Here is a 19,960-nt window from a genome sequence, read left to right on the forward strand (position 1 = left end):
TAGTAGAAGTAGTAGTAGTAGTATTATGATATAATTTGTTTTACATAATTCATCACTATAAAAAAATCAATTTAATTATTCATTATTATTATTTTCATCATTATTATTATTATTATTAGTAGTAGTAGTATTATGATATTTGTTTTACATTATACGTCACTTTAAAAAAAATCAATTTAATTATTCAGTAGTATTATCATTATCATTATTATTAGTAGTAGTAGTATTATGATATAATTTGTTTTACATAATATGTTACTATAAAAAAAATCAATTTAATTATTCATTATTATTATCATCATTATTATTATTATTATTAGTAGTAGTAGTATTATGATATTTGTTTTACACTATACGTCACTATAAAAAAAATCTATTTAATTATTCATTATTATTATTATCATTATTATTATTAGTAGTAGTACTATGATATTTGTTTAACATAATTCATCCCTATAAAAAAAATAATTATTCATTATTATTATTATCATTATTATTATTAGTAGTAGTATTATGATATAATTTGTTTTACATTATACGTCACTATAAAAAAATGTAATATTCATTATTATTATTATCATTATCATTAGTAGTATTATGATATAATTTGTTTTACATTATACGTCACTATAAAAAAATGTAATATTCATTATTATTATTATCATTATTATTAGTAGTATTATGATATAATTTGTTTTACATAATTCATCACTATAAAAATTATAATAATTATTATTAGAAATTATTTGAAAATTATTATTATTATTATTTGATTTATTGGTATGTATGTGATCCATTGATAATACAAATTACAGTTTTCATTATTATTATTAGTAGCAGTAGTATGATATAATTTGTTTGACATAATTCATCATTATACATTTTTTGAAAAAATAAATGATTATTTTCATATTACTTGCAAAGCTGTACAGAAGCTTGATTTATTGGTATCTATGTGATCCATCGATAATAAAAATGACAGTTTTCATTATTATTATTAGTATTAGTATTAGTATTAGCAGTAGTAGTAGTATGATATAATTTGTTTGACATAATACGTCACTATAAAAAATCAATTTAATTATTAGTAATTATTTTCATATTACTTACAAAGCTGTACAGAAGCTTTATTTTATTGGTATCTATGTGATCCGTTGATAATAAAAATGACAGTTTTCATTATTATTATTATTATTATTATCATTATTATTATTAGTACTAGTAGTAGTAGTAGTAGTCAATATACTGTATATACAGTGTATATATATATAAGATAAGATATTCCTTTATTAGTCCCGCAGTGGGGACATTTGCAGTGTACATATGTATATATATGTGTATATATACAGTGTATATATATATATATATATATATTGATAATGATATAACTTATACGTCTTTTGTATTGGACTTTCTATCATAAAGAAATTATAAAAAAAAAAAAAAAAAAAAAGAACCAGCGCGTCACAGTCCAACTGACTGAGTGCGCATGCACCGTAGCTTCATTCGAGGAAGTGTCCTGAGAGGCAACTCTAACTGACGGAGCAGAGTTTGTTGTTTATTCTTATTCTCCGTTCACAGAGCACAAACCGGCCCGCAGCCACATCAACATGTCGGAATTTGATAACAACCCGTTCGCAGACCCTGCCGGCGACAACCCTTTCAATGTAAGTGTGTGTTTTTAGATCATATTTAGCTGGTAAAGACTCAGTCGAGCTGTGACATATTCGTTAGAAGGTAGCCAGCACGTCAGGAAACTTGTCGGGTGGATATGGGGGAGGGATCTAAATCTGCTCTCCTGCCAACCATTGGACAAAGATGACATGATTGACAGCGCTTAAACCAATCAGCGCTCTTTGTTTCAAAAGAGGGCGGGGCGTTCTGCTTGCTTAGTTGCAGGAAGTTAAACTGTAGCCAACCAGGAATGTGTGTCAAACCCTTTTTTAGGCACATTAAAACCTTTACTATTCACTTTGAGAGGGGTTTATATCATTGGGCGGATTTCCTAATATGTTGGATGTGATTTTATATAATTTTGGAGTCCTGTACATTCCCAAAAGACACTCTATTTCAGGCTAGCTACTGTACCTGCTGGTTAGCTCTCTGATTAGAAATGCTAACCTACAGGATGTAGCCTAGAAGTCTGGTCAGTCTACAAACAGTTCTGTAACTTCATTGTGTTTATGTCAGAAACATGTATTGTATGTATGTATATCCGGATAACGTCTGGTCTGCTGTGTTCTGTTAGTATTGTTCAGGGCTCAGAAGTTATAGGCCATCTGTCACTTTTGCTTCCATGTTCAAGTAGCTGACCTACAGATGAAAGTGTTTCTTTAGTCAAATGATGTCAAAGTGGACTTACTGATTAAAACTGACTGCACTGGAAATTTTAATTTTAATTTTATTTAATTTACTCTTTATTTAACCAAGTTAGTCCCATTGAGATTAGGACCCCTTTTTTTAAGGGAGACCTGGCCAAGATGGTCAGCAGCAAGAACACAGAGTTGCAGACACAAATAGAGATAAAATACAATTCACAAACACTAAAAGCTCTAAAATTTGCATTAACAGACAACAACAAAAAGACAAATGGGGGGGGGGGGACAAAAATGAACTGTTTCTGGGTTTAAATGTCATGATCCTTGGGATGTATCCTCACATTTCAGATGAAGGGTGCATTCCAGACTTTTCCAAATTTATTTGGGCAAGTTGCATGCAAACATTGTTTATATTGTGTCAACATGGACCTTTAAAGGGGCACTCCAGTGATTGACTATTGCACATTCATAAAGTTTGGGTACTTGCGTGAAACACATTAAAGGAAGAATGATTGTCATAGAAGCAGCAAAGGGCGATATATGTATATAATACAAGAAATTCATGTCAACATATTAGGTAAATCACTCATATCACACTACATATCAAAATGAAGAATCTGTGAAACGTATTTTATGATTATGATTATATAACGCAGACACTTTTACAGTAGTGCAGAGTCACACTTTACTATATCAGGTGCACACATTGCTTACATTATGTCAACATGGACCTCTAAAGGGGTACTCCAGTGATTGAATATTGCACATTCATCAAATTTGGGCACTTGCGTGAAACACATTAAAAGAAGAATGATTGTCATAGAAGCAGCAAAGGGCGATATACCGTATAAAAAACAAGAAATTCATGTCTCAAGAGCAAATGGCTTCACATATACCTTTGTAACATATTTGGTAAATCACTCATATCGCACTACATATCAAAATGAAGAATCTGTGAAACGTCTTTTATGATTATGATTATATAACGCAGTCACTTTTACAGTAGTGCAGAGTCACACTTTATTATATCAGGTGCACACAATGGCCGTGACGTCAGTGTAGACCACGGTTTGTTTGCTGGGTGTGGAAGTGACTGAATAAATAACCTACATGTTGTAGCAGCTGGATTATGTTGTCTATGGTGTAATGCAGCGGTTCAGGTGGACTGAAGGAGGGCAAAAATCAGGAGGGCAAAAATAATTGAAATTGGGCACCCTTTGTGACCTTGAAGTGCTTTTTCCCCCCCTAATCTACAGTGCGCTTTTATGACCATGTACTTCCAAAAAATGTTGGCACTGTGAGTGACTTAAATCTATTAAGTAGCAATATTCAACTGCAGCCACACCTACTGTAGGCAATCAACAGTTATCACAGCAAGTTTCCTGGCACACAGACTTTGAGGTCAGAGTATCATGCTGATTGTATCCCAAATATACCTGTTTGGGTTATAATTTGTCACATTTTCAGACCTGATTGATATAAAGCTCTACATCAGTATCGGTAGAGAGGTGTTTTTGTGTGTGTTTCCACACCCCACTGCTGTTATTTTGAACATGGTGTCGTCTTGTTTTGGCTTGTCCCAGCTTAGTCCTTATTTCAGACAGGTTTAGATGTTGGTTATAGATTTCTTCATCCATTGCTGTCTATGCTGTGTCATCAAAAGACACAAGCTGTCTCTCAGTTGTGACTCAGACACACATTTAGCATAATATGCTGTTTTGAATACCTCCATAGGCTGTGACGATCAACAAAGACTTCTTAAAAGATGTCATCTGTCATTTAAATCCTACCCTGGCATGATGTTATGTTTTGAATAATCCATAAGGATATGATTAGTTTTGTTTTTGAGCTATGTTTTTGCTCCAAACTGTCCCCTCAAAAAAGTTTGATGTATAGACAACCCTGTGTTTCCTGCTGGGAATGTTTACAGGTGTGTCATTAGCAGATAAGTAATCGTGAGTAACGTCACACTTTTGATCACATGTCCAGTGAGGGGTGACGTGTTGTTGGGTTATCATCATGTGAGGTTCTTGTTCTCAAACCTAAAAAGGAGAAATTGACACAGATATATTCTAGAAACAGTTATGACATTTGTTAGTGTGGTTTAGCTGTGCTTTAGTTTTATTGTATATCAACTAGGTCTGCAACTAACAATTATTTTCATTGACGATGAATCCTTTGATTATTTTCTTGATTAATCGATTTTCTATAAATTCAGAAAATGGTGAAAAATGTCGATCAGTGTTTCCCAAAGCCCAAGATGACGTCCTCAAATGTCTTGTTTTGTCCACGACTCAAAGATATTCAGTATACTGCCATAGAGGAGTAAAGAAACTATTAATACTAATATTTACATTTAAGAAGTTGGAATCAGTGAATTTACTCAAACCAATTAATCGATTATCAAAATAGTTGGTGATTAATTTAATAGTTGAAAACTAATTGATTAATTAATTAATCGGTTCAGCTCACAAAAGTCCTGCAATACCCACAATCCATTTTGCTGCCTTTTCTATTAAAACAACTGCACAGATGACAGATGCGGTAACAGATGTTACAAAAACAAAAAACAAAGCATTCAAATACTGACTTGGAGGTCGATTACGGTTGAAGCTTCGAAGCATTTGGGTCAGCCCCATAATTTTGTCAATAAATTGATTCATTGTCTATTCTCTAAAATGACTGAAAATAGTGAAGAAATCATCATCACAATTTCTCAGAGCCCAAGGTGACGCCTGTCACCACAAAATACTCAGTTTATTGATATAAAACAGAGAAAATGATGAAATCCTCACATTGGAGAAGCTGCATCCAGAGCATTTTTGGCATTTTTTACTTAAAAAATAGACTCAAAATGATTAAATCAAATATCAGAATTGTCTCCCATAATTTTCTGTGGATCAATTAATTGACTAATCATTGCAGCTCTAACTTATTGACAACTTATTTGACACATTGGTTAACAAGGCACTTTCACAAGCCAACATTTAGGACCAACATTAGATTGGTTTTCAGCTAGTTTGCACGTGATGCATGAACTAAATTAGGATTTTTGTTCAACTGGAACAGTTGCGTTAAAAGTCCAGTGAGGCATTTACAGGTTTTTAGGTCACAGGTGTGCTTTGATTTAGTCAAGGAATGTCTTGGAAAACTCATGGAATTCATCAGGACCAAAATCTGCTCTAAACTTCTCAGACGCTGCAGATCGGCCTCTCGTATCAGTCAGAAGCTACTGAATTAATCATCACGTCTGTCATCATACACTTGAGTCAATTAATGTTTACGAAGCCTAACCTCTGTTAAGAAGGTAATGATTCATCAGAGGTTATTGCAACAACAGCTGGATGTTATCGTACTTCATTTTATGACTTGGTCAAAGATGGTTCCAGATTCCATAGTCTGGACTCACTTTCCTTTAGGTTTACCGTCAGTGTTTCAGGAAATGAAAGTTTCTAGGAAAAGGTTCTTCTGAGGATAAGATAAACAGCAGTAAATATTTGTTTTGGTGAAAACTGATTGTTCATTTGATTGTGTCTAGTCCAAGGTTGTACTCTTTTTATTTTCTATTATAATATTATTATTTATTTTTTCCTTAGTTACTTAGTTTATTATTTGTTTGGTTATATGTTTTCTATTTTGTCGCTGTTGTGTTATATAACACTGGGTGTTGTTCTGTTTTCGTACATAATTTACATGTTACATCCTTCTTTATTTCTCTTTTTTTACATTTCGTTATGCTTTTATATGCTAGCAACTAAAAACGTCCCAATTTCCGCCCGCGGATCAATAAAGTATTTCTGATTCTGATTCAAGCAATCGAGCAATTGAGATTGTTAGAATTCCTTTTGTTAAAGTTGATCTGGTTTATGTAGATATATATTTGTGGTGATTAGCTGAGTGGCTGATAATGAAGAATGACACATGTTTTGTTCTGTTGCGTTCCAGGATCCGTCGGTCACACAAGCGACCAACATCAACACAGATCCAGTTGACCAGTACAACCCATTCCCTGCTCATCCCACAGTAAGACATCTAAAAGCTGTGTCCTTTATCAACTTTTTTTTTTTTTCTTCTACTTTTTTATCATTAAAGGGAGTTAAAGATAGTTCTGGTGTGATTGTATGAGGTATTTATCCATAGTCAGTGTATTACCTACAGTAGGTGATGGTCGGCACGCCCCCAGTTCGGAGAAACAGACAGAATTTACCACACTGAACCAAAGCAATGTACTGCTGTGAACGGGGCTGGCAGCAAAACAGATTTTAGCCACCTAAAAGAATATTAGTATAAGTGTACACTATATTTAGAATATTTTCACCGCTTTACCTCGCCGTCAGACTGCCCTTTCCGACGGAGAATTGAAGCCGTTGTGTTCATCTATTCTCCGACCAAAGCCACCAGACTCCATTGAAAAAACATGTAATTCTACCTCGCAGAACACAGAGGTTATTGGTCTACCGCTGCATTGATCGTTTCATTTATTTGTGTGAATCCGAACTAACCAAAGTCACACAATAACACAAACTAACAGATCGAGGCAACGGTAGACCAGCAACTCCTGTGTTACGCTTGATAAAATTGCTGTTTTTTTCAATGGAGTCTGGTGGCTTTGGCTAGAGCATAGATAACGGCTTCAGTTCCCCGTCTAAAAACATAGACTGTATAGCTGTCTCCCACCAAGGTAAACCAGTGAAAATATTCTAAATATAGCGTACACTTAAACCTATATTGATTTTTATAGGTTAGGCTTTTAGGGGGCTAAAATACATTTGCTGTCGGCCCCGTCCACAGCAGTACATTGTGCGGTAACTCCTGTCTGCTCCAAACTCCAGTAGGTAATACACTGACTATGGATCAGTACCTCATACAACCTCACTTCAAATAACCCAAACTATCCCTTTAATTTGTTTTTCTCCTCATGGTCCTCATCTTTTTTCAACCTGTATTATTTTATCTGTATGTGTTTAAATGTTATTTTTCTTACTCACGTTTCACCACCCAATCTTTTTTTCTCCTCTTATTTGATCTTGATCATGCCCTACTTGCTGTTTTTCCTTTATGTTTTGTTCTTGTTCTCCTCTTCCTTGTTAGTCTCCTTGTTTTCTTTGTTCTCGTACTCCCCATCCTCCTCCTGCTTCCTCTTAACTCTCCCTAACTTTCATTTCCTTTCCTCCCTCATGTTCCCGTTTGTCTTGGTCTTGTTGTCTCATCCTTGTACATCTCCTCACAATCACTGTCATTCGTTTGCTTATTATTGTTTTTCAGGATGGCCTAGCTACTCATACCACTCCAACCGACGCCCCCCCTCCCTACCAGCCTGCAGTTTTACAGCCGTCTACAGAGCCCAGTCCGAAGGTGAGTCACCTATTACTGGACACTACAGTACATACTCTCTCTCTCTCTCTCTCTCTCTCTCTCTCTCTGCCAAACCCTCCACTTATCTGCTGCAGTTGAAAAATACTACTCTGAAGTAGATGTGAAGGGCAGTACTTCCCAGGGTCCTGTTCCTATTTTGTGTGTGCATATACAGTATATTGCAGCTCTGTTATTGTTCACACAGTTGGTACAGCTGTATGCTTCAGTTTTCCACAAAATAAAGGTAGTACAAAAGAACACAGAACATGATTAACTAAGGTAGCTAAATTAAATAAATAGCTAAGTTAATTAACCAAATAAAGAAAATAAAATACGACCCTACCCAGTAGCCACTACTGACCGATCCTCTGCCGGTTCCTATTTACTAATTTATATGCTTCACTCAATGAAGTTGGGCATCGTCAGTGGTGGGTAGTAACGAGTTACATGTACTCAAGTAACTTTTTAGAGTAGTTTTACTTGAGTAGATCTTTAGAGAAAATTCATTACTTTTATCCTGTTACATTTAGATACATTCATCGCGCTACTTTTATTTATTTATGTTATGCATTCATGATCCGTGGTCGGCTGGTCTCAGGTCTGCTGGCGCTCTGTCATCCTACCTCAGACACGCCTCCACATGGCTCCGTTCAAAGCAGCACGGCTGAAGCTACAGCTGGAGTAACGTTCTCTTGTATTGTTCTTTCACATAGCAATTATAGAAGTGTAAAAAATAGGCTACGTCAAATTATTCCCAAGCGACATACATGAGGGGATCCCCGGCATATTCTCTATCTTGTAAGGGGTCAAAAAAATATTGAGAACCTCTGCACTAGATAGCACCAAGGTTCCAAGAATCCAGTTCAAGATCCAGAGCTAATTACATAGACTTAAGAATAGAGAACCCAAAAACATCTGACATACAGGCAGCATATATTCAGTGTGAATTATACCTTTAGCCAACAGTTTGCTTATTTTAGACATGTAGCTGTAATATTTATAATAACCATATGTGACTAAGAGCTTAGCCATCCATTCTGCCTCCCAGTACTGTCTCTTCAAATAGCAAGTGATACTTGAGGATGTTTAGTGGCTACACACACACACACACACACATGTACTCAAGTTTACACAATATTATAATGAGTCTCCTTGTTCCACTGATCGTCTTATGAATATTTATAAATAGCACTGAAGATCACCTGTGTCCTTCCCTTTTCTGCCAAGTCAGACATCAGAGGATCATAAATATGTATTTTTGGTTTTACATACTGTAACGTGTCCTTTTTAAAAATACATGTATGCGTTTATAAACACTTGCAATACTCAGAATGGCTGTTGATCTATGGAAGGCGGAACCTACTGAAATAAAAAATGAATTAATAAATAACTAAATGATTCGATAGATAAATAAATATGACATTAAATAAAGCGAAAATAATTAATTAATTGATAAAATGTGACATAAATTTATATTTCTGTTTCAATTTGCTTCTTTATTTATTTATCTTTGTATAAATCCCCTTATTTATTTACTCTTCTGTTTAATTTTCCCTTTTATTTATTAATGTATTATTTGTATATTTTTTAAATTGATTTATTTATGTTTGCATTTATTGTTTATTATTTTGTATTTATTTATATTATTTTTAAATGTATATATGTGTTTATTTACATCTGTTATTCATTTATGCACGATTTTCCATCTGCCTTTCATCCCTTATTTATGTTGACGTCTACATGCAGCTTCTAAAATCATTAACAGTGGCTCACCCCTTCCTTAGATATAGTGAATCATTTTTCATTTGTCCTGTTGTGTCTGTGCATTTGTATATAATGTGAAACTCCTGAGAGTTGCTGATGTGTCTCTGCACTAATGTCAGCAAGATAAATTCCTGCGCATTCAATGTGTTGTTGAGTAAAGTGTTTCTGATTCTCCTTCTTCGCCTTCAGGCGACTGCTGCTGCAGCTCAGGCCAATCTGCTGAGGCAGCAGGAGGAGCTGGAGAGAAAAGCTGCCGAGCTGGACCGCAGAGAGCAGGAGCTACAGAGCCGAGGCCCGTCAGGTCATTAGAGACAAAACCTCTCCTCCTCCCTCTGCAGCACTATCACAACACAATATGCAATGTGTGCATTATATGTATCAGAGATAATGTAAAAACATTCTTGCACACAGGCTGTGAAAAATACACTGAAGTGAAATCCATATCATGCACCCACCCAAAAAACACATTTTTCATAATATGATATAATGGCAGAGTATAAAATTCATATTAAACTAAATAAAAAATCTGAAAACTATTCTGGTGGCACCCATGGATGTTGTATCACCATTCAGCTTGGTTTTAAATTTACATGGATTTTCAACTTTATTTGCTGTTTGCCGAGTTAATCCATTTATCTCTATATATGTAGGAGATATAATGGTTCTGTGCAACTTTTATTTATATGGAATATGTAGATAGGAGCCCCTCAAATTTGTGTACTGAAAATACTAAAAATCCCTACATTTTTACTGCTTATTCTACGGCATTTTCTATCATTTTTGAAAAAACGGTAGTCCCATGTGCCAAAAAACTAAATATAGTTTGATAAGAAAAACTCACTTTTCGGTTTGACTGATTTTGAAAATGTTAAATTACGCCGTGGGCACAGATGGGATATAGCGCCGTCGCTGAAGTGTAGCGCCCACCCTTCTGTTCCCCGACCCCATGTTAACAGTGTTAGCTCTGTCAGCACTCTGGCTGTTGTTTGCACTGTTTGTGCTGTTAGCACAACACAGAATTACAAAATTGTGATCCAGATTCTTAGTCAAAGCTACTTATCAAATGAATATATCAAGCATTTGCAGGTTACAGCATCTGAAATGCAAAGATTTTCATTTAAAATCTCTATGTTATCAGATCATTTTAACTCTACTTCCTCATTAAAGGTTTAAATATTTAAATAGATAGAATTATTAATACATTTAGAATTACCACCTCCCGGTTGTACGCCTCCGCCAACCAGTCATGTTGCAGTTTACATCCATATATGTCCAAAATGACATCACTTCATCATTTTATCCTGTTAAGACATGTGTGAAATTGTCATAATTAGCATATGAATTCTTAAGTTATGGTCAGATCGAATTTTTGTCTTTCTTTTCCTCTAGGGGTGAGACAAGCTCTTTCTTTCTAACAGGACAGATGTTGCGTCTTGTCTTAACAGGTAAAATGAACAACTGGCCTCCACTGCCCAAGTTCTTCCCCATCAAACCATGTTTCTATCAGGACTTCTCAGAGGAAATCCCCCCCGAGGCCCAGAGAGTCTGCAAGATGATGTACTATCTCTGGATGTGTAAGTACAGTTAAATGATTGGTGTGTACTGTAAGTGTACATCAGGGCTGAGCTGTAAACATTTTTTTATGTATTAGCATTTTTACCTTTTTGTATTCAGAAAAGACACCTGAGATACCAAAACATATAGTGTGTTTCAATAACCAATGCTGGCAGAGCTGTAAAAATGCCACCTTGTGGCAACATAAACACTTTGCATGTAGGTAATACTGATACCTGCTGGTGTCATGGAGCATTTAACATTAAAATGTCTTTTTTCTTTGGACATTTATTTAGTCCTTGACTTATATTGACTTTTATATATATATATATATATTTATATATTTTATATATAAAGTATATGAAAACTTGCACTAAATTTTGGCGAGGAAAAAGTGGCATGGCCATTTTCAAAGGGTCCTTTGACCTCTGACCTCGAGATATGTGAATGAAAATGGGTTCTATGGGTACCCACGAGTCTCCCCTTTACAGACACGCCCACTTTATGATAATCACATGCAGTTTGGGGCAAGTCATAGTCAAGTCAGCACACTGACACACTGACAGCTGTTGTTGCCTGTTGGGCTGCAGTTTACCATGTTATGATTTGAGCATATTGTTTTATGCTAAATGCAGTACCTGTGAGGGTTTCTGGACAATATCTGTCATTGTTTTGTGTTGTTAATTGATTTCCAGTAATAAGTATATACATACATTTGCATAAAGCAGCATATTTGTCCACTCCCATGTTGATAGGAGTATTAAATACTTGACAAATCTCCCTTTAAGGTACATTTTGAACAGATAAAAAAAATTAATCACGATTTACTATGGACAATCATACATGTCATCTTGTTTTGAGATAATCTCCATTTTAGTATTAGTACTGCTTCATATTGTTTTGTGTTTCTTTTTTTCCCACTTGGACTTTTTTGGCAACGGATTTGCAACAGATTTGTTGCCGTTGTTTTCCTTATTAGCGTTGCTAGCCCCGTTAACTGCGCAAGCCACCGGCTCAGTCACCGCCATGTTGAGGGTCATTGAGAGGCAATAGATCTGCTCTCGATTTCACATTTAGCACCTTTAAGAAGATTTGTTCAACGATTATTAGCCATTGGTCCTTTGTTGACGGCGCTACCTTTTCCCAGTTCCTTGTAATAGCTTTTTTACTTGCTAGTAACATTATTTCAACCAAATATCTGTAGCTTCCCTTTACACTGCCTTCAGAGAACCAACAACTCTTTTATGCACTTAATATACCATTTCCTAAACACAGTTATTTTCTGACATTTCCAAAAAAGCATTAATCTATGTCTGTAAATTGGTGGAAGTATGGTGAATATTCATCATGTTTTGCCAGTCATCATCTGATATTTCAAATTTAAGCCGTTTTTCCAATTTCTCTTTTATATATGCATTATGTTTTTTAAGTGCTTAGTTACATATACTATCATGTTTTTACAAGTTGTGGTATGTTCATCAGTATTTACAGCTTTTATAGTCATAGTAATAGAGGTGTTTCTGCTCTACAAATGAAGATGATGCTGATATTAGCAGCAGTAGTATTATTTTTGACTCTTGTCTCTCTCCGCTGTTTCTTCAGTCAACTGCGTGACTCTGTTCCTCAACCTGCTGGCCTGTTTGGCTTACTTCACCGCCGATGCAGCCTACGGTGTTGACTTTGGCCTCTCCATTCTCTGGCTCATCCTCTTCGCTCCCTGCTCCTTCCTCTGCTGGTACCGGCCCGTCTACAAGGCCTTCAAGTGAGTCTCCACCTGTAAAATCGTAAAATGTGTGTGTGGCCTTTATAATACAACAGTCGATTCATGTAGATATCTATAACAAGTATAATCATACTTAGCTTGCCTGTTCCTTCAAGAGGAACTCAATGCTAGGTAACTGTGAGAAGAAATCTTATGTTTCCATGCCAGCCACTCACCTGTAATAACCTACATAGGCAGCTTATGTATTAGTGATAGCGGTAGATGTAACCTAGTCGTATAGGAATGTAATTTTCCTCATTTGCTTTAACTATTGTACATAAGGTGGTATTTTTTTATTATACTGTGGCCATGGAAAATACTGTTTTCTCTTTGGTTTGCATGTCAACACCTCATTCAACAGAGTTTTATTCTGTTCTAAGTAAATGCTTAAGGTATATTAAACTGTAAGGTAACTATATTAGCAACAAAATATGTTCTTTGCACCATATTACAAGTTAACTGACAGGTGAAACTAATCTCAGCAGTAGGTTAAAAGTCAGCTCCTTATCCTGTTAAATCCCTCTTAAAAACATATTTTAATAAATGTTCTTTCACAGGGTTTGTGGCCTGAATTTTCACTTTTATTTTAATGATTATTTTAATTATTTTATATATATATATATATATATATATATGTTACTTATTGTACTTTTTCTTATATTTAGCTCCTTTGCTCAATGTTGTATAACTTTTAAACTATTTTAATGTATTGTGCCATTTCTATTTTTTTAAAGCACTTTATAACTTTATTTTGAAAAGTGCTGTATAAATAAAGTTTATTATTTTTATTATTATTATTGTTATTGTTATTATCTAATAGTTAGCCATGGTATGAGCACAGTAATACACTCTGCGACATCCCAATATAGAAAATAATGGACTTGGCCACGCTATTCTTTGCTTCAACCTCGTCCTTTATTTTGTTGAACCCCGACACCTCATCATGCATTACTGGTTGGTCAGACATGCACAACACATGCTTACTGAATTGTAATACATCATTTTTACAACAACAAAACCTAGTAGAACAAACAGTTGGTTGCCTTCTGTATGCATTCATACAAACATTATACTGATGGAATGACCTGCTAGTTCATACAGTAATGGATCAGTAATCTTCTCATGAGGTTATGCGTCACTTTTATTTTGAAATTGTCAGAGATTCTTTGAAAGTATTTTCCAAAGTGTTATATTTTAAGTGAAATTTATGTTGTTGTTTTTTTCATTTTCAGGACTGACAGCTCCTTCAGCTTCTTCTTCTTCTTCTTTGTGTTTTTCTGCCAAGTGGTGATCTTCATCATCCAGTCTGTCGGCATCCCCAAGTGGGGCAACAGGTGAGTCACACGCTGCATGTTTCATGCTGACATTGGGAGAGTTTATGAAATAAAGCTAGGATTGTTTCCTCGGTGATCAGTGAAGTCTCAGAAGTGTGACATTTTTGTCAAGTTTAAGGTACATTCAGACGTAGCATGAGCCCCAAGTTCAGGCAGCAAGTTAAAAAATATCCAAATCCAAATCCCATTCAATTAATTTGTAGATTTGGCCACCACATTGGTGTACACTGATCCATAAACAAATAGATTGTAATTAACAGTGGTTTGACTTTTTAAACAAGTGTTTTTATAACTTGATTACCTTACACACTTTTTCTTTGCCAAATCCTACTATGAATAATTAACACTAGTCAGAAGAAAAACATGAAAATCTGAACCAATCTGAACATGTTAATAACAAAATACTGATTGACTCCTGATTGATTTTAAAGGAGTGTTCCGTGTACTTGTGGTTCTTTGCCTTTAGTATCAGAAGTACTACCTTTCAGCCGGCCTATAAGCTGCTGTCCTCTCTCTTTTTTACTCTTTTTCTCATTTTTTCTGCATTCCTTCAGAGACTTTTCATCCTTCAGCCTCTAGCCTGCTGCTTCTCTGTCTGCTGGTTACTCTGTAAGTTTCTGCTGCTCACTGTCTCTGCTACGTTCTGCCAACACTCACCAGGGTTCCTACTTAAAACAGGGTTCCTACGCAGTAAGGAAAAGTATGGAATTTGATTTTAGTAATTTCCAGGTCTGGATAAGTATGGAAAAAAAGAAAAGAGTATGGAAAAACATTTTTGTTTCCAGACTTTTGCCCCTTTTCTGTTTTCTAAAATATATAATTCAGAATTTCTATAAATAAATTGATCATACTAGCTGAGTGTTTTTCATGACCTTTGGAGCAGCCAAAATGTTTACTACTATGTGAGAGAGCACCAGAGCAACCAGAGCGAGCTTGATGTTGTCGAAAGCAAGACAAGAGATAGGCTATGGTGTGAACGCACACACCTACGCAGAGTAAAGGAATAAAGTCTCAATGCAAATTCAGGAGGCAGATTCTGTTGAGATTTTCAAATCTTCAAGTCTTTTTCTCTGTGACCTGGCCCGTCCTAGTCTCACTGGCTGGGTAACATTCAACTGATTTCTGCTTTGATAACTAGTTATTGTTGCTACAGTATATGGACTATTTAACTCAATCATGTTAAATTACTGTATGTTTGGGATTATTCCCGTATACATGCGTATGTGAAGGCTCTTAGTTCTGTGTCTGATGTTATATTTTAACCTGTAAAATGTGCAGAGACTCTTTTTTTGTGATGCACACTTTTTAAATAAGCCATTTGATTTAAAAATGGCACTTTCCAGAATGACCCTGGTCCAAGTGGCTCTTCATTTCCCCCTTCTCCATTTTATAACAGTACTTCTCATCTCATCATGGCTTTGCATAATATCAAAACAGACACAGTCAAGGGGACACTTACTTGTTTTTTAGCGCTTCCTTTGCAGATGAGATGCAAATCACAAAGCAGCACCGTTTCACCAACATATTCTGAAAACAAGAGAGGCACTTTTATGTTAATTTACCGTCACTTTGAAATGTGTTTTATTTGATCTTCTAGAGCATGCACTCATGTTGTAATAATACCGCTTTTATTATGCTCATTATTGAGTGATATGAATGAGTTTTTTATTCTGCCTCTTCTTCTTGTATCATCTCAGCTTTTCTTTCACGCTGCTCCTTCAACACATTCTTCTTCTCTCCCTAAATGTAACCCAACTCTCCTCCAGAATATATACATACTGTATATGTACCTCTATACATACTGTTGAAGATGCCCGTCAGTTTGATTGATGTAGTTCATGACATCATCTAAAAGTTAACGGTGTTTGTTGACTCCAGTGGTTGGATCGCTGCCTTCACCATCATCGCTACAAACAAGCCGGTGGGAGCCATCATGATCATAGTGGCCATCCTCTTCACCATCTGTGCCGTGCTGTCAATCATCCTGCTCAAGATGGTGAGACTTTATTCACTTGTTTTCATATGTTCAGTTTTAATTTGTGGATTAGAAGCTACTGTTTGCCCTTTGATTAATCTGAGCTTTTACTTTGAGTGTTTTGTTGTATTAACATACAAGTTTGGAATTTGACCTCAAAATTGCCGTTTGCATTGAAATCTCAGAACGACTTCAGTAGACGGAGTTTGACCAAAATCAATTAAAGGGGACATATCATGAAAAGCTCACTTTTTCAGTGCTTGTGCTCATACATTTGGGTGTCTGGAGTGTCTACCAACCCACAAACTGTGAAATAAGACAAACCAGTCAGCTTTTTTATGAGCTGTCTAGATCAGAAAAACATGTGATTCAACAAGCCATTCAGATTTGGCTACCCTTCCTATGTCACATGCAGGCTCATTAGAATATACCGCCAACAGACCGTATGAGAAAAATAATGTGCTTTTTGAACGTTAAAGCATGTAAAAATGTTCTAGTAGAAACCCGTATGAACGTATGAACCTGCAAAAGAGCAAGATATGTCTCCTTTAATACAAAAGCAGACGTTGAACCAATGTGACCGAGGGCAGCCGTTTGCTCACCATCTCTTCTCTCTTCAGGTCCACGGCATGTACCGCCGGACCGGGGCCAGTTTCCAGAAGGCTCAGCAGGAATTCTCGCAGGGCGTCTTCACCAATAAAACCTTCCAGACAGCTGCTGCTGGTGCAGCATCCTCCGCTGCACAGGGAGCTTTCCAGAGACCCTAAATGATGGTAGAATGAGCTGAGCTCCATTTAACAAGGTCAAGGTCTATACGTTATCAGGTCTAGATGATTCATTAAATCAACGCTGAGTGAATCAGGAAGCCGAGGTTCATTGTGTTTCTTCCCGTCTCAAATTATAATCTAACCTGATAACGTATAGACCTTGAGCTAGGTGAGGCTACATGATTAGTCTCCCTCCTTTCACCCCCACTATCAGTGCACATGTAATTCCCCCACCTTAACTTTGCTTCTCACATTCAGCGTGTCTCCTGCAGAGGGACTGCAGTCGGGGGGGGGGGGGGGAAGTCTCACATCGAGTGCATTCTGAGGTGGAAAGCATGAATGAAGTTGACTGATCGCTATTTCAGTTTGTCCTGGCTTTGTACATTTTGTGTGCACTTTTTGGCGATGCTCTTCAGTGTAATATGTGACTGTGTGTGTGTCTGTGTATGTATGTATGTATGTATGTATGTATGTGTGTGTGTACTGGCATGCTGGTCACATGTCTTCATGTGGGCGCAGTACGCTTTTGTTTCTCCACACCGCTGGTGGACTCCGATCCTGTAATATAAATAAGATGAAGTGTTTTTTTTCTGTCTCAAAGGCATTTCTCTTCGTTGTTGAACCTATTTTGGCGAAATATCTCTCTTTTATGTGCTGCAAAATATCATTCTAATAAGGAAGAAAAGTAACAGTTGAATCACACAGTTAATCGTGATCTGTATGGCGTTAGATTTCAAGATTTTATCACTATTACTGTAACTGTTCATTTAAATCTGTGGGAGAAAACACACTGGATTCCCATCACTTTCAGATTTTAGTACTAAAACATGTGCCTTTGTCTTTTGTCTGGAGCCAAACTTTTGCCAAGATCTTTCTGAAAAACCACTGTGGTGTCAGAAAACTGGTAGAAATCCTGTATATTTTGGTATTTGGTCACATGATAGAGTTTCTACATAAAGATCATATCCACAGAGGAAATCAGAGTGTTTTACTTCCATTAATTTCTTGCTTGTAAACAGCCAATTTAGGCCAAATTACTTCATCCGATTTTTGTTTCCTATCATATACATAAATTTTTTATGAAGCAGCTTCAGCTTCTTTGATCACTGCCTTTGAAGAGTTGTTTCTAAGGAAACCAAAGCAATACGGGCGTATAAAAATGGAACATTTTGCTAATAAAATTAGTTTACAAAACATAGATACAGTTTGCTTTAATGGGCTGAGCCTATTCTATTGATTTTACTACTAACAGACAGTAAATGCAGGAGGAGGAACGGTTTATTTTTCATGAAGATTAACAGTGTAGAAATGTATTCAGCTCTAATGAGGTTTGACAGGAGAAGCAGGACCTGAATCCCAAATTTCCCTGATGTGTCTCTGATTTATAATTTCTACAAGAGCGGTGTAACCTTGCCATAACACTTATCTTCCTTTAAAGAGAACCAGTGTCTCAACATCACCAGTATGCAGCTGCTGCTGCTACTGCACTTTTTTTCCACATAAAAAACTTCTTGAAAGAATTTCAAGTCTTCCTTGTACCTCTCAAAGACGACCACCAATCTCTAAATTATTTGTGTACCGATGTATATTTTCTATGTGATTACTTATATTGAAGAACATGCACACGTGTGTGTATTTGATGTACTGTTTTAAAACATCAGCTTGGATGTAAACACACGTTGGCAGTCCTGAAGAACGACTCCGATCATCGAGTGATAGCGGTCTGATTTAATGTTCGATCTTACATCCATAATTACATAATAAAAGACTTGTATTAATTCACACATCGCTGTATGCATCGCTTCGAGAGAACGAAATCCAGTGCCTTTTGTATTTCAATATAGCATCTAATAAAATGCTTTGCTTTCATTTAAAGCTGTAATTGTTTTTTTTTTGCTTATAACAATTGTTTTTGATAAAGTTATGAATGCTTTACAAAAAATATGTAAAATTCTGAACATAACGTAAATAGATATGGCTTTGCTTTTAGTTTAACTTATCAGGTTGATGAAGGCTTGTTTGGCATTTTTGCACTGATGATATATTTAATCACCATTTAATCAATGTTTCACCATTATTCTCCTGTTATAAACATTCAGTCTGTTTCTTGAATAAAGAGAAGAGTTGATTCTGGTTATTTAAACGTGATAGTTTGAAATGGTAAAGGCACTTTTTACTGTTGAATCACGTCATGAAACGGATCTAGAGCTTGCTCCCAAACTAACAATTTAAATTTATCACCCTGCAGATTCTCCACAATGGGGAGCTATTTGGTGACAAACATGCACCGTGTAAAGCGGCGGTGTAAGAATCAGAAATTGCTTGTTAACAGCGACACCTGTGGCCGTTAAGTTAACGAAAGTCAGCGCCCTGTTGCTTCCGTGTAGTTTGTGTTGGAGTCTGAGTCTGAACAGCGTAGCCACCTGCAAGCGCGCATGGGACACCGACCCGCAATGATTTATACTTGTAAGAAGTTACAAACAGTCCCTTTAATTAAAACAGACATTCTTAAAATAAAACATTGCACAAGTAGACATTACCTTGTTTTACAGGGTTGCAAGTCAAAAAGGATGGGAGCCGCTGATCTAAAAGAAAGGTTGTAACTGCAGCAGTTTAAGCTGCGTCTCACAGTGCCTTCTCACATGGGGTCGTGTTTACCGTGTTCACGAGAAGAGTCCATATGAACGCCCCCCTCTTGTCGTATTCACAACCTCGTATGTTGAAAGTTTCTGAAAGCTCCGAGTTCACGAGTTGTGACGTGTTTGTGGACGTTGTCAGAAATGGCGGAGGCCACGGAGGTTAATTTTTCGGTGCATAATAAGTTAATATATTGTAATTTTAGTCATTTATTGTTTTTCTTCGTAATTTTATAATATGTCTGAGGACATATTCCCAACAGCCTCATCTTTTTCCTGTCATTATTATGTCTTTGCATTTACTGCATGATGACCCACTTGCTAGCCTGCTAAATTGTTAGCCTCTGTGGCTTCTAGACGTCGACAGTAACGTTAATATTGCCGTTGCTTAGCGGCGGTGTTCTTCACGACTTAACCACTGGAACGCCAAGCATATCGTGTACACGACTTCCCATGTTGTAAACACAAGCTTAATTTGAAGGCACCATCAATTCA

General features: G+C 36.2%; 1 protein-coding gene across 1 annotated transcript; it reads left to right on the plus strand.

The window, feature by feature from the left end:
- Window positions 1-1,485: 1,485 nt before the first annotated feature.
- On the plus strand, window positions 1,486-18,962 carry scamp2 (secretory carrier membrane protein 2). Its single transcript, XM_037767516.1, has 9 exons — window positions 1,486-1,667; window positions 6,264-6,341; window positions 7,584-7,673; window positions 9,627-9,738; window positions 10,883-11,011; window positions 12,594-12,753; window positions 13,986-14,087; window positions 15,966-16,083; window positions 16,683-18,962. The coding sequence occupies exons 1-9, from the start codon at window positions 1,611-1,613 to the stop codon at window positions 16,827-16,829; spliced, it is 993 nt and encodes a 330-aa protein (XP_037623444.1). The 5' UTR covers window positions 1,486-1,610; the 3' UTR covers window positions 16,830-18,962.
- Window positions 18,963-19,960: the final 998 nt, after the last annotated feature.

The sequence above is a fragment of the Sebastes umbrosus genome, chromosome 4 (genome assembly GCF_015220745.1).
Source record: "Sebastes umbrosus isolate fSebUmb1 chromosome 4, fSebUmb1.pri, whole genome shotgun sequence".
Lineage (NCBI taxonomy): Eukaryota > Metazoa > Chordata > Actinopteri > Perciformes > Sebastidae > Sebastes > Sebastes umbrosus.

Excerpts from the sequence above, each read along its gene's own strand:
- scamp2 (XM_037767516.1), top strand. The coding sequence starts at position 1,611 with ATGTCGGAATTTGATAACAACCCGTTCGCAGACCCTGCCGGCGACAAC. Across the intron at positions 9,739-10,882 it reads ACAGAGCCGAGGCCCGTCAG|GTAAAATGAACAACTGGCCT; the intron begins GTCATTAGAGAC and ends TTGTCTTAACAG. Across the intron at positions 11,012-12,593 it reads GATGTACTATCTCTGGATGT|TCAACTGCGTGACTCTGTTC; the intron begins GTAAGTACAGTT and ends CTGTTTCTTCAG.